At 38.9% G+C, this 15,628-nt stretch overlaps 1 protein-coding gene across 1 annotated transcript; it reads left to right on the forward strand.

The window, feature by feature from the left end:
- Window positions 1-273: 273 nt before the first annotated feature.
- Window positions 274-13,990, forward strand: fam120b (family with sequence similarity 120 member B). Its single transcript, XM_088414125.1, has 15 exons — window positions 274-358; window positions 606-725; window positions 1,537-1,727; window positions 1,884-2,017; window positions 2,098-2,220; window positions 3,120-3,311; window positions 3,415-3,673; window positions 3,764-3,947; window positions 4,024-4,125; window positions 5,554-5,726; window positions 7,280-7,372; window positions 10,254-10,460; window positions 10,641-10,782; window positions 13,197-13,455; window positions 13,531-13,990. The coding sequence occupies exons 2-15, from the start codon at window positions 608-610 to the stop codon at window positions 13,559-13,561; spliced, it is 2,208 nt and encodes a 735-aa protein (XP_088270251.1). The 5' UTR covers window positions 274-358; window positions 606-607; the 3' UTR covers window positions 13,562-13,990.
- The last annotated feature ends 1,638 nt before the right edge of the window (window positions 13,991-15,628 follow it).

A 15,628-nucleotide genomic window follows, 5' to 3' on the forward strand; every position in this document is an offset into this window, starting at 1 on the left:
TGTCTCTGATCCCAGCCTGAAGAGTTTATGGGTGGACTGAAGCCACAAGACCACAATGGTCCATTCATATTCATGTCACATTGAGAAATCTATACTTTTCAAACGTAATCAATTGCATCTGCAGCTATAGTATATACTATTTAAAACTATATTTAATGTGCATGTTTACATCTGGGTGTTGTTTTATCGGTGTATTGGCATCGCACATCAGATCACCAGTTTAAACTGAGTGCCGCGTGCGCCAAGCACGTGCGCTTTGTTTTGCAGCGTTGTAACGTCACACGCACGTACCAGGAAGTCGTAGCGTACCAAAACAACCAGCACAGGCAAAGTGCTGCTGCACCAATATTTTTTTGAAGTAAGTAGTTTGCGAAACGTGGTTTGAAATAGCATTAGTGAGACGTCAAATGTGTGTCCAGTCAGTCAGAACTGCAAGACAGCTGCTGTACCGTAACTAATGAAACTTGCAGATGGAGGCTAAGCTAATCGCTAGCATTAGAAAGAGACACATTTTAGCATCTCGTCTGTTGCGAAAACGTCAAATCATGTCAAGAAGACGTTTTCTTGGTAGCATAAAATGAATAATTTGCCTGCTACCTCTGCAGAAATGGGAGTTAAAGGTCTCCAATATTTCATGGAGCGCTGCTGTCCAGAATCTTGCGTGACTGTCAACCTGAGAGAGCTGGCCAGACAACATGTTTCCAGAAAAAACGACAACTCTTCCAGTTGAGTGCATTCTCTCCTCTATTTTTTTTTTTTTTTTTTTTTTTGCGGATGTACTGTTTGAACACATTGACTTGAATGCACCTTCAAGAAATGACATTTTGAATATTTGAATTCATGGGTATATTAACAAATGGCATATTCACTATTATTTGCGACACAATATGGTTGATGTGTTTTGCGAAATTCACTCGAACTTGGTGCCAACATGCACATTTCTATCAATGGCCACGTGTCTGGGGAAAAAAAAAAAACATGAGCAATGGGAATGCTTAACACTGCACCACCTGAACTGTGGGCCTTGCTCAAGGGCATATTAAGAGCACCATGGGAGCGTCTTTCCAACAGCTCACTACAGTTTTTAAATTTTACTAATTTCTCATAAGTTTACAACGTTTTAGTCCAACACAATTAATCAGGGCTTTACTCTTTAGGGATTGATTTTTTTCTTAACTTAGTACTTATTTTTACGACATTTGTGTGGAAGGAAAAGTAAGAATTTCATCATAGAGAAACTTCTATACTGTGCACATAACAATAAACACTTGACTTCTTAACCAGTACAATTTTTTTTTCTCATAACTTTACAACGGTTTTCTTTAATGAAAAGGAATTTGTCATTGTAATGTAACTGTTTTGTTGTTTATTTATTTTCGTTATTTATGTTTTTGTTATTTTGGTCACATGTAAAGGACTGTAATGTGGATATTAAATTTACCTGATATATAGTACAAGTAGCCCAAAAACAAATTATGAGTTGAGGTCATAATTAAGGTGGAGGGAAGTATTCATTTATAGTTTCATCTCTTTCAGGTCCCACACTGGTTGTGGATGGCATGGCCTGCCTGCGCAACTGGTACTTGTGTAAAAACTGGGTGTGTGGGGGTCAGTGGAAAGAATACATGGACATCCTAAAGAGCTGGGTGGAGACGTTCATCTCTGCAGGAATCCATCTTGTCTTCTTCTTTGATGGCATGATTGAGGAGAAGAAGAGACTTGAGTGGGTGAGGGAACACAATCTTGTATTAGTATTGTTGCTTTAATGGGAGTTTGACACATTGGTACTTCACCTAAAATGCTTGGTGTTTGCTGGATACCCCCAGGAATACACTTCCTGTTGCACATTTGCTATAAAATTATTGTCTGATTCCTGCTAACAGGTGAAGCGGAGGCGAAGAGTGAATGGGGATGTGTCTAAAATATTCCGGTACATTAAGTTACATGGAGAGCAACCAGGCAAAGATCTCTTCAATCTGCCTTCTGGCTTGGCAACATTCACACGCTTTGCCCTCAGGTTGGCATTGTGTTTTGTTAATATGATAACAATAATAATAATGATAATATACAATTTTCATTTCATTTTTTGGGGGGTAGGGCATTAGGTCAAGACGTCTTTTGCTCAGTACAGGAGGCTGACTATGAGATTGCCCATTACGCCCGTCGTCATGGCTGCATGGGCATTTTGGGACAGGACTCAGACTTCATCATATTTAACAGGTTTGTTATTTTTGGTTAGATTTTTAACGTGATATATTCATGGGAATAGCATATTTTATCATGACAATTTTTACTCTGGTCTCAAAAAATTTCTAGTGTACACATAATAGTGTAGCAAAAATGGGTTATCTTTTATAGAAAATACAGTTGTAAAAATTCTGCTTTTATTTCAAGCAAATAATTATCCGACACATTTACATATGAAAGTGTTTTTCATCATACACAAGACAACAGGAAAGTGTGTGTTAGATAAAAAAAAGTGTCTGACTCTAGAATCTGGTATAAATTAAAGGGAAAAGAAAAGCCGTCAAACCGCATCATTCAAAACACACACAAATTCTGAGTAATGGTAATGAGAAAAGCATGGTGTATGTGACTCAGATTTTGTTGAGCTTTGCACAAGCGTCTTTTGTTTGACTTTTTGCATCTTAATTATCTTGTTACCAGAAATTCATCCCTTAATTTGGGGGTTCTCAAACGTCTGTGACCCTTTTAGAAAGCACATGTTCTAAAGACCCCATTTTGCAAATGCTTGCGGAAACAAAACCAAAACAAAAGAATTAAGACATACATAAGTGCCTTCTTTATTCACCAACAGATTCTATTTGACAACAAATATATTTGTTATTTTTCAGCACTACTAAAGGATACAAAATAACAAAACTTGGTCAATTTCCCCCAAACAGATTGTTGTCACTTATTGAGTCATAAACAGCATTATAAAATAAAATGCCGCTTTTTCACGTACCCCTGCAGTCAGCCCACAGACCCCCGGGGGTCCGCGGACCCCACTTTGAGAACCACTGCCTTGGTTCACCGACAAATCAAATTGACTGGAGAAAATCAAAGAAAATACAGATCAGAAACCAGCTTTTAAAGTTTTTTTTTTTTTTTTGAAGTGTTCCTTACTTATCAGTGGCCAAACTACGCTTAGACCGCCTCACCACTGTCCTATATGACCGAGAGATGCTTTGCCGTGCCATTGGATTGGATGTTTCTCAATTGCCGATACTGGCATGTCTCCTCGGTAATGATGTGGTGCCGGAAGAGCGCATGCAGGCTATCCGTAATGATGCCATGGCAGCATACAGGTATGTGGTCGGTTGTATGACTTTATCTGTAATAAGCATCATTCAAATAATATACCGCAGTGAAACACACACAAAACATGTTGTAAAATGTTCTTTTTCTCAGGAAGACGTATGATACAGCCCACTGTGGTGCTCCTCAGGGGCAGATGGTGTTAGCTGTATCCCAGTTTGTCAAATCTTTTTGGGACAGGGCTAAGGAAGAGCCAGGGCTTATCCCTCAGAGTGTGAAACTGCCAGATGCAGACAAAAAGCTCCTAGAAAACGGAATTCGCTCCTATTTACTTCCAGAAGTTCCTCAGCAAGATGCCCTACCCCCTATGACCTCTACCTTTGAGAAATATGTCAGTCCGGAAATATTAAAGGTATGTTTTGTACCATGTTTACATATAGTATTTACATCTATATCCCACTTTTCTCAGGCTCAACAATTTTTCTCTTTGGTTCTTCTGTAGGCTTGTAGAGAAAAGCATGTATCAGCAGAGGGTTTTATGGTTTACAATGTCCTGTGCGAAGGAGTGATTGAATGTAGTAATAGTTTGGAGGATGAGGAAGATCATGAACTCTTGCCTCAGGCTGTTGTCTTTAAGTCCGCCAGACAACACATCTATGGTTTGCTCTTGCTCAACAGGCGTGATGGTAAAGCAGCACATACAGAGTACCCACACGGTCTCCAGCATGCAAAGTCCTTCTCTAAACCATGTGTGTTTTTCAGACAGCAATGCGGAATCTCCAGCCATCAGAGAGTGGTTGGTCTATCCAGGCAACCCTTTGAAGGAGCCCGACATGGTCCTCCCCGTAGCGGTCTGCATTCCATGTATAGTACCCAAAGTCATCATGAAATTAGTTATGTCCTCAACTAATACACTCTTTAAAGAAGGGTATTCAGAGGGATTCATAAATCAATCAATCAATCAAATTTTATTTATATAGCCCTAAATCACCAAAGTCTCAAAGGCCTTCACAGATGAAAAGAGGTCGTAAAGAGACATCTTTTCAGTATAAGGTACACAACAGCATCCCCTGTCAAAGCTCCCAGAAGGGGAAGGAAAAACTCAAAAACCCCAATTTGGGGAAAATCAGAAACCTCCAGAAGGGACCACAGGTGGGAGGAGCCCCCTGCCAGGCCCACAGGTTGAAGTGGATGCTGCATGTACCAAACACAGAAACAATATAAATTACAGAGAACATGTTGTGCTATATAGTGCAGTGATGTCTTGACAGCAGGCAAAGCCAGTGGGCAGGAACCATCCCACATTCCAGCCAAGTGGACCGCAGACAATAAATATATTAGATTAAAAGATACAGTAATTGCTAAAAACATATGTGAAGACTGAGAACTACTATGGTAGCATTTATTTGTATATGTAGATTAGGGACACAGCTATAGAGTATTTCAGGTATTTGGATATCCTACAGAAATTCAATTTAACCTGTGCTTAGCAGTGCGCTACTTTCCTCCTACTTTCTAAGCACAGTACCTCCAGATAAATGTTGGTCTATGAGACAAATTTGTTGGCTGAAACAGCACATTTGAGTCAACATTGTTTTTAACATATGACCAGTAGGAACGGCAACTGCGTCAGGCTCTCAGCATCAGAGTGTACAGAGTCATTTACATCTGTCACCCCAGCATTGGAGTGCTGCTTCTTCATTTCAGTTTTACAGATTTTACTATATGTTGCTGTACTTGGTGATTTTGTTAATCCTTCAAATTTGGGGCTATAAAATAGCGTTTTTATGCAGTGTCAAGTTTAGAAGACATTTTTTCTCCCCATAATTTTGTAGTAACTTACTCGAAAGTTAAACACAAGGCTTTCAGTTTGTTTGATTTTGAAATTACATTGTCACTTAAAAATTCATAGAAATATAATGTGTCTTTTTATATTGTTCCTGCAACTCCTGTGTTATACATGTCCAACACCCCCCAAGAAAATACTTTGAGAAAAACTGGAATTGAAAGACTGGAATTGAGGGATAGCAGCTTTGTTTTGTTTTATGACATCACAGCCTATTTCACTCGGGATATTTTGTTCCCTTAAATTTACTATAAAATGTGAGTTGGTTCCACTATCTGTTTGACTTTATTGACATTCATAGTCCACAGTAATCACAACAAGCGGTGTTGTTAATGCTCAACATGCCACATGCATTAATTGTTTTTTTTTTTTTTTTTTTTTTTTTTGATCCTCAACCAAACAAACCTAACACCTACGTGTGTTTATCTGTCTGCCTGGTTTTGTAGATGAGCAGCCCAGTCTGGACTTCCTGTGGTTTGATTCTGGACCGGATGCTTCTGCCCTTCGTCTAATGAGCTTTCTTTCAATATTTGACTGCCAAGAGCTTGCAGACTTGTATGGAGATGTTGAAGACTTTCTTCTGGTTACCCTTTGTCTGGTCACCTATATTGTCCTTCAGGTAGAACTTTTTAGAAATTAAATTTTCTAGCAGTCATGTCTTGAAGCCAAATTCATATTTATTTTGTCATTAAATGTACAGTGTTCACTCGTTTTTTGCGGTTAATGGGGACCGTAAATCCCTCTGCGAAAAGTGAAATATCGGTGAAGTAGAAACCCTTTACACCCCCCACCAAACTTTTTTTAAATGTGAAAAGTATTTATACTTTACATTTTTGAGACAAAGATAACTGCAGTACACATTACCTAAACCTTTATTTGTTAAACCTCTTACAGTAACTGTCCTCTTATCCTTTCCCGTTTCCATCCATTACCTGCAGTCATAGAATATGGAGGGCCGGAGTTGCCCTTGGAGTAACCTTGAGAGGAGCCATACTAAATATAATAACAAGGAAGCAGAGTTGACACTTGAAATTGAAAAAAAAAGATAAAATTTCATTTTGCTGTAAAGTTAATAATAAAACCATTTTCCTCATTACTGTTAAATTATTAGCCATTTACTTGTTTATTTGCTAATGTTCAGTCCTTAAAAAATAGAAATGAACCAACTTCACACAAGAAATTGATTTTGAACATGCCATACCTTTTGTGACTAATTCAGTTGGTGTTTCAGTCATTTTCTGAGTTAACAATCATGAAATATTGTTTGTCTGCATTTGTGAAGGACTACATTACAAAATAATTCTTGTTGAGAATCTCATACCAGAATATTTTGAGAATTTTAAGTTAAACAATGGCTCTAAATGATTACTTAATTATTAAAATTGTTGTTGATTGATAATCATTTAGTTTTTTTTATTAATAAATTAATTTTGACAGCCACGGGTGTGATCAGCATGCTGCAATCATTTTGCTTTTTTGTCGACATATGATGTGAAGTTAAACATGTCTGGCTTGATGGCCACCATTATCTCCCCAAATGACCAGATTAGCCATAGACATGCCAACAACCCTCTGATAACCACCCAAGAATTTCATTCTTTCTTTTACCTCCTATTTGTCTCTTTATAATGGGGTTGAAAACATTAGCCTTTTTAATGTGTGTTTGTTTGCCAGCAAAGATCTTTTGTATTTGATGCATGCGATATTTTATAACTTTCTCCGAAAAGAAATCTAGTGATAACAAGATAGCTGTCTTTCAAACTATTTCAATGTCTCAACCTTTTAATCAAATTAAGAGTTAAAAAAAAGAAGCATCACAACGGCAGCTTGTTAGAAGTTGTCTTAGTCAGGTAGACAAGCAAAGAAGATGCCCAACAGACAACACTGACTGTTGTTGTCTGACAGCCACTGCATTCACATTCGCTAGGCATTCGTCTATTTAAATAGCTTCGGGGTTTGTTTGTTTTGAACACGTCTCACAGACACACACACACTGGCTGCTGTCTTTTCTGCATTCAGCATTGTTGCTTTCCCTGTTGCAGACAAACCAAACAAACAGTCACTCAAGACACACTGGGATGAGATTGATTTTGACCCTAACCCTTGATTTTTTTTTTTTTTTTTTATATACATAATCATATATTTCTCCCTCTTCCATTGCTCTCTTTGTAGGTACCATCTTTATGTGTAGAGGACGTGGATGCTTGCCTGAGTCAAGCCGTGTGTTTGAGGCTCATGTCTTTTCAAGAGCTTCAACAGATCAAGGTCAGCAAAGTACTCGATTATTCAGCTAGCTCAGTTTGCGTTGCATTTCCCAATGTAGGAGAACAATGGCCTTGTATACTTTACTGTAAACACGCTTCCAGTCAGGAAAAATCAAAGGGGTAAAAAATTGAGTGAAACCCCAAATATACACTTGAATGAGAATCTCGTCGAAAAAACAAACAGTACAATTTGAAGTTAACTTGTTATGTAAATTATGTGTGTATTTTTTTTTCTCAATCGTCTCTAGCTGCCTGCCTGTCTAGACTATTACACACACTTTGAAGTGCAGGTCTCATTTACCCTAAACTATGTATATATGTTAAAATTGATACTTCTCCAATCAACACAGGCTTTTCAGTAGGGCTCTTGTGCTAAATGACAGCTCGTTATGTTGTAGTGATCTGTGAGTGTAGGTGACAAGTTTCACCTGGCATGAGCTTGATGCAATCCTTTCTAGTGATTTTTTGAAGAGCTATTGCAACATTTAAAATCACTTAATCAATATAAAAAGTCTGCGGTTTTCATCTAGTCTGTTGTGGAAATAAAAATTATTTACAGTTGTTTCAAATGTCTTCTTCGCAGATCTAGTCTGTTGTGGAAATAAAAAATAAAAATAAAAATAAATAAAATAAAAATTATTTACAGTTGTTTCAAATGTCTTCTTCGCAGAGAGGAAGCTTAAAGTGTTTTACCAGCTGTTCCCCAAACCAGTCGCTGCCTTGCTGCTGACCCTTTTATTTTTGCCGCCTTAATTACCGTACTTTTGTTTTTTACCTCTTCGTAGTTTTGCTACACAGTAATTAGGGCAGTGTCTTGTACTTTAATAGGTCATCTCTGAGAGAGGTTGGACCTCTTGGAGAGTGCAAATGAGCAGTATAGATTTACCTGTTCAAGCACGCATAGACGAAAAGAAAAGCCTTCGATGCTCGTCATTGTTGCCGATGCGTGTGTGTGTCCCATCCATCATTATGTCTCTTTTTGTTTTGCTTCTATTTGGAAATGTATATTTAGAGAAGTCACTATCATATTATGTGTGTGTTCACATTAATGTAAAATGAGACCAACCGTTTGTGTTTGGTTTGAAAAGAAAGTGGTTGTGGGTGGTTTTTGCGATGTCTTGTTTTGTTTTGTTTTTTTTCTCAACATTCCTTTCCACAGAGTTGCATGTTTGCCTGTGTCTGTGTGTGCATGTGGGTGTGGGTTTATGTGTGTGTTTGCGTGTGTGGGTGCATGGAGAGTGTTCTGGCGACAGCCAGCCGTCTGTCCTGGCTGACGCTCACCACATGGAGCTATTTAGATCAAACACACACACACACACACACACACACACACGCACACGCACCTCAATGAAAAGCTCATACACACATATATGCCCAGTTCTGTCCTTTGTCCAACATTGTGTTCTCATATTCTTATTCTTTTTACTCTTTCTGTGTTCTTTTCCTTCTTTGTGTCAGTTTGTTTGTACGCTTCAGGCTTTTTGTGCGCGTGTCCAGCGCCTCATTGTTTTCGGTGTATGAAGCTGTGTTTGACTGGAAGCAGGTGACAGGCAGTGCTGCGTAAGTGCGTGTGTGAGTGTGTGCGTACATAATCACAGTTATCAGCGCTATCTGCCAAGGGACAGGTGAGAGCATAAAATGTGCACACAAGTGAACATCTGCCTGCTGTCCCGGACTGCTTTTTGCCTCCCATATTGCAACAAATGAAAAGATGGATTTAAAATATATAATATATAAATAGTTGTAGCAATGCAAACAGCAGGAGGATTTTGGCTCACGTGAGGGTAAAAAACATCGATGATGATTTGCATGATTTACAATGATTTCTGCTTTAATCTGTAGAAGTGCGTGAGATTTTCATGATCTACCCCAGTCTGCTGTGTAAGATAGAATGACAAATGGAGACATTACAGTGTTTTTTTTTTTTTTTTTTTACATTTATTAAGTTTTTAATGATAAGTAAAGTGCCCTTTTCTACAAAAACAATGTCTTGATCACCATTGCTACTTTATTCTTTATTTTGATTCAGTGACATACAAATCTCTGCAATAGAAGAGGGAAGCCTCGTTATTTGGTTAGATATTGTTAAGTCACTTGATGGACCATTTATAAGTAATTTCAGCCCCATCATGTTTCTTGATATATGTCACATTTTGTAGATTGATAGAAAGCCCACATTGTTCAGATATTTGCAGTTGTTCATGTTTAATGTATCGTCTGACCTTTTTTTCTTTTTGAGTTTGAAATGTCTGACGACATTCAACTGTACCCTGTGCACCGCTTAGCTAGTGGCTAGCGCTAACGCTGGAGGCTTGTTCCAGCCAAGTATAGGCAGAACATACAAACTCCACACAAGAAGGTCGAACCTACGACCTCCGCATGTGAGGTAAACGTGCAGCCGTATCCTTAATCAGCAGTTAAATATTAATTTTTATTGGTGTTTTTAATGTTAATGTTAGTAGAAAAATTATGTGATGGCAATAAAAACGGAGTCATCAGCAAAACTATCTAGTAGGAACCACTGCTGCAAAGGCCATACTCAAATAAAAGCATAGTACACCATTGCATTGACGTTCATGTATTATTTGGTATGTTTATTTTAAAATGAATAATTTTATACACTGAAATGTTGGCACTTTGTGATTTGTTCCTTAGTAGTAAAGCATCATGGGTGAAGCCCCTAAGCAAAACTCAGAATCCTAAGAGCCCCAATGTCCCTGACTGAGCTATGTGCCGTAAAAATGAAAAGTGACACTGCGCAAACTCACGCTGCTTCTTGTCCAAGTGCTGCGACAGATGATCAAACAAAGCATCAGGCATCCAACTCGAGTTGATGTGTGTGACCGAGCAGATATAATTCCACACTTTTTTGTTTTCCTCAGCTGCCATTCCTCTGCACCCGAGCAGTCCAACTGGGCTCCCTCTACGTCCGAGGACTGAGCTACATGCTGGGGGCCAACTGTGCCAGTGGCTGCCCACTGCCCAACACCGCCTTCATGCCTTGGCAAAGCTTTGATGGACTGCTCTTCCACTCGAAGTACCTGCTGGCGCATAGCATCTCTGAGCATATGGTGCTGCTGGACAACCATGTGAGTGGACTGAAGGAGATGATTTAAATACACTCATTTGCTGTTTAGTTAGGTACAGCTGCACAGAAGTCTCATTAGGTCGCGTCTTCGATAATTTGTTGATGTTTGTGTTGAATGTGTCTGTTAAAGAAAATCCAAATAGCAGCAATGACTTCTTGTTTTTTCCTGATCCTTTTTCAGCCTTCCAGTCTTGCCATTTTTCTCCAGCTAAAAGAGAAACTAGAAGACATTTGCAAGAAGAGAAACAGAGTCTTGCAGTCTCAACCCAAAGTTAGCAAGCTTGAGCAAAGTCATAGTTCCCAAAACAGAGCCGGACACACAGGTGACCAAGCGACATTTTTATTTTTACATGTTTTTTTCTTCTTTTGTCATTCACATATTGTCTCACTCTGAAACATTTTGTTCTGTTACTGTTTTATTATCATGCATTAAGTAAGCACTATTTGAGGTTCAAAGATAGGGTGGACTTATCAAAAGATCTTCATCATAACCTCGTGTTTAAATCCATAATCTTATTTTGCAAACACCTCACGTTTGAGAATAGTATGAATGAACAATGCACGCTAGAACTGAAACTACTCTTGGAGCCAAATGGAGAAACAACATTTTAATCTGACCATTGATCAGTGGTTGTAGTTCTTGGGTAGTCCTCAATGAACCACATTACCCAGAGGGCCATGCTGTAACCATCTCCATGTGTGCTGCGGTCTTTTATACACGCATGCACACAGTTGCAAGCACATGTGCACGCCTGAATCCAACACTTGCTTTGTCAGTGATCTAGTAATAGCATGTTTCTGTTTATAGGCAAGGAGCACTCTATTTTAAGACACACAACAATGATTACAGGCTTCTCTCTGCCCCTCCAACTCAACCCTTGCCTCTTGTTCCCATACACTCATCCTTTTATCTTCTCTCTCCGTTGTTTACCTCCTCGTTCCTTGCAGGATTTTCAGACCTCACCATCTTTTACCTTCTGTCCATATCACTAATAAAACAAAACAAAAAATTCAGCAACAACAATAGCTTTTACAAGGGAGAAATGCTGGGCAGTTTTAAACTAAAAAAATGAAAAAGCCTTTTATTCCTTCCACTTGTCCATGGCATTGCTTGTGTACAGTGCTCAACATAATGATGAATAAATAAGCTTCCTTAATTTCTTAGTGGGCACAAATGTCCAGAAGTTTAATTATGAACTTAATGATCACTTTTGTTAATTGTTGTGAATGTAATTTTTTTAAACAGTTTTTTTTTTTTTTTTTTAAAGCAAGAAAACCTTTTCCCTTTTTATCCTAATCCTTCTTCAAATCCTGATAATGCACATTATAATGCACATCCTTCAACCTACAGCTCAAGTAAGGCAGGGATGAATTGGAAAGTGGGAAAATAAAAGCAGCCTTTCAGCAAATCATATAAAACTGGAAAATTTCACCAAATAAAATAAAACTGTTACAAGTGTTGAGTACATATCAACTACTTCCAGATAAAATTTTGACGGCAGCGGCACTAAACGTTTGTTTTATTGTTACCCTGCGATATACTAAAGTGAAATACTTGAGCTCATTGGTACAAAGAACTTAAGTTTGTTGTGAAAAATGACAAAAAACATATTTTGAACAGACTTAATCCCTTTGGCAGTTGGTGGTCAGTCATCAACCACGAGTCAGCAGCAGCCTCGTGAAATATGAACCCAGCGTTTTCATGCAACCCCTGTGACTTTTGCTGAATGTTTTTTTTTTTTTTTAAGGAGTAGCGTGAGCCAAGTTGGTTTACCCCAAACCGTCTGCTCTTTACTCAAGTCAAGCTCTGTTGGTCTCAGGAGGATGTTTCTGCCTGCACAAGATGGAGGGCTGTGCCCTTGCTATTCCCATCAGTACTTCAGATGTGTGCGCGTCAAAGTTGTGCTGGCGCTTTGTGGTGTCGTTGTAGGCTTTGCTTGGCTCGTGTTTGTAATCAGGCCCAATATTTAGTCTCCTCAGCAAATATCTCTCTGCATCCCAAATTTCTTTTTGACCATAAGTCTACTATTTAAATCCTCTGCTTTTCCTTTTGTCCAATAAGGACAAAAGTGCCATCAATGTCAGTGAAGGTCATTTTCAGGGTAACTACCATGCATTGCAGGGTACATTCACATATCTTGAGTCTCATTTGGTAGCCTTAATTTTGTAGCACTTTTAATTTTTTAATTGACCTTGTTCCCAACTTGATCTTAAATATCAGAACCTGCTTTTTAAATCTACAGCAAGAAAAAAATAGGAGAAAATAGGAAATTAAATGATAGGTTCCAACTTTCCCCCAATTTTTTTTTTCTGTTTTTATAATTTCATCCAGGCTAACATTTTTTAAGTCATTGTTTGCTGATATTTCCGTAATATTTCTTCTTTTCCAGATCCAAACATGCCTTGACAGGCCTTGCCTTGTGCACAGGGAACACTTTTCTCACAAAACTTGAAATACAGAATTGTGAAGATTAAAGGCTATTTCACACTGCACTTATTCGTGCCTAGCACCGAGTTGACAAACCCATTCGTTGTGTATGTGCTGCGACAGTGTTGCAACGGCGAGTCGTACCATGACATACTGGTTTTGAGTGTAGTCCAAGATGCTTCTGTTAGATGTGCTAAAAGCTTATTTACTGTACATCATCGATATCATGCTCTCTTAAGTTCATTAAATACTTTAGAAAGATGTGGGGCACTACATGAGTTTTTATACTTGCCCTTGCACTACCTTCAGCTGGCAGTGACAACTGGCGAGAGAGGGCCGAGACATCTTCACGAGGATGGAGGAGGGATGGTGGGCATCAAAGAGGTGGAAACAGCAGAGGCAAACTACAGGAGAGATCTGCACAAAGAGGAAGAGGAGGAGGCCAGTATTTCCACCCTCGCTTTTATCCGCCCTCTATGGATGCAGGTGCCCAGAATGTGAGCTCTTGCCCAGAACCACCTCAAAATCGATGGCGTCCCAGCAGAGAGCGATATCACCTGGCTCCTAGGTAACATCGCAAAAGATTTTAAAGGGAATAATCACATTCTTTCATGGTCCCTCATTTGGAAATTCTTTCTCTAAGATGGTGTCCGCCTCCTGCTCCCGGAACGTAACTCCACCCTGACAAAGATGAGAGGAACAGAGGATTAGAGTGCAGGACTTGACAAGTTAAGAGGGTAGGAAAGAGTTGATAAAAGGAATCACAGTCAAGTTTCTCTGAACAAACTGATTAGCCGTCAAGAGTGTTTGTCTAAAGGATGCAGTAGGTGACAATAGGGGGATTAAACAGAATTGAGAGATTAGGAACATTGAAATTAGCCATATTTGACTTTCTTTTTTTTTTGGAAGAAGAAAAGTCTCTTGGTATCACTCAGTACTATTCAAACTTGCTGTGACGGAAAATGAAATGGTGTCAAGAAAATGTCATGCAAAAAGTAATGTATTGTAATTACAATACTGGTTTTATTCTGGTTGAGGTTTAGCCACCAATTTGTTCAAACTGATAATATTTTTTTGTATAGTATCTGGTATTGAATAATAAAATATTGAACATTGAAATACTGCTGTAAAAGGTTACTTTGGAGGGATTGCATCTGAATGTTTTTTTTTTTTTCTGTATTGTGGTGCACTGTTCTGAATCCAGTATCTTCATCATCATCATCATAAATGAAGGCAAATTCAGCCCCATGAAAATAATCTTAAAATAACCGTCTTTGTTGACATACATGCACTTTAGGCTCGCCGAGCCTACAGATTTTTGCGTTGAAAAGTTGGAACAAGGCCGCTCTGCAAATTGTATGTTCTTTTTCGTAATTTGTAAGGTGATCGTAGATGAAATGCGAGGCCAAACAGTGTTGTCTTTTCAGTCAGATGTAAAGTAAACACTCTGACATTTTTGCTTCTTCATGGGGCTGCAAAGACTTTTGCGCGCCTCACCATTTGATTAGAGAGATGGAGTCAAACCTCATCATAGTTGGTCAATTTAGTCATGTGACAGCACCCAAGACAGAAAGTAATGATAGCGCCACGTGACAAGCAAATTTGACTCAAAAGCGGACAGGTCATAGAAGTGGAAAAAGCACATAGTCTTTAAACATGAAAATCCAACATAAACACTGCGAAATTAAAAAACTAGAAAGAGACCTGGAATGTGAGACTGCCGAAAACTAGACTCGAAAGTAAAACAAGACTCACAAATAAACAGGAAAAACAAAGCAAATTTAGTAAATGCAGGACCCTGCAATATATGGTAAATGTAATACATGTATAAAAATGACAAAGGTGACAGATATGTGTCCATTTTGATAACAGTGAATAATTATTGACCATAGCAATGGTATAGCAACTGATATCTCAAAAATGTAATCAGAATTGAGCTGTGCGGTGGAGTAAAAGTATTGTGGTCCTTAACATTAAAATTTTCAACATAATACAGGTAATGAAAAAACATGTTGAAAAAAACTACCATACCAAGTACCATATTAATCCAAAAAAGAACTTGTAATGCAATGCACTGTGTTATTACATGCTTCTTGTCATGGGAGAGACACAGAAGAGGTCAGTGGGTGGAGTAGGCTAGATGCCGACATAACGAGAGTGAAGTGGCCTTGTTTAGATACTAATATGAAGAGGCAGGATGTATTCTGTGGTGAAGCAAATGAGAGAAGGCGGAACCCAGAAGGAAAAGACAACAGAGGAAGGGAAATTGAGGACTGTCGGAGAGAGGTCAAGTATTAGCTAGGAGGAGACTCATGTGAGAAGGTGGAAAGGAGGAACTGCTAAGAATAGACAGGCCAATGACAAACAGGAAGAGCTGGAAGAAAATAGGCAAAGTTTGGGAGAGAGAAGAAAAGTAACAGGTTTGGAGTTGATGGTCTGTTGTGTTGTTTCAACCACAGGAAACCTGTTGGCTTCCTCTTTTTCTATGTGTGTGTGGGTGGGTGTGGTTCCTCCAGCAGCAGGCACACAAACACACAGTCAATTCAAGTCCTTCATTATGGGATTGCTTAAAGTGTACCTCTGGAGCGCAAAAGGCAAAATATGTGTGGTTCATCATGATAAATGGCATCCAATTGTAATTTGTTTACACTGGCTTTATTACCCGGGGATTCCACATACTGCATTGCGGCTTCGCTCCGCTGTGTGGCGTCTCTGCTGTGTCGCGTGAACCACAACGCAAT

The sequence above is a fragment of the Hippichthys cyanospilos genome, chromosome 4, assembly GCF_059441005.1.
Source record: "Hippichthys cyanospilos isolate Australia breed blue-spotted pipefish chromosome 4, RoL_Hcya_1.0, whole genome shotgun sequence".
Lineage (NCBI taxonomy): Eukaryota > Metazoa > Chordata > Actinopteri > Syngnathiformes > Syngnathidae > Hippichthys > Hippichthys cyanospilos.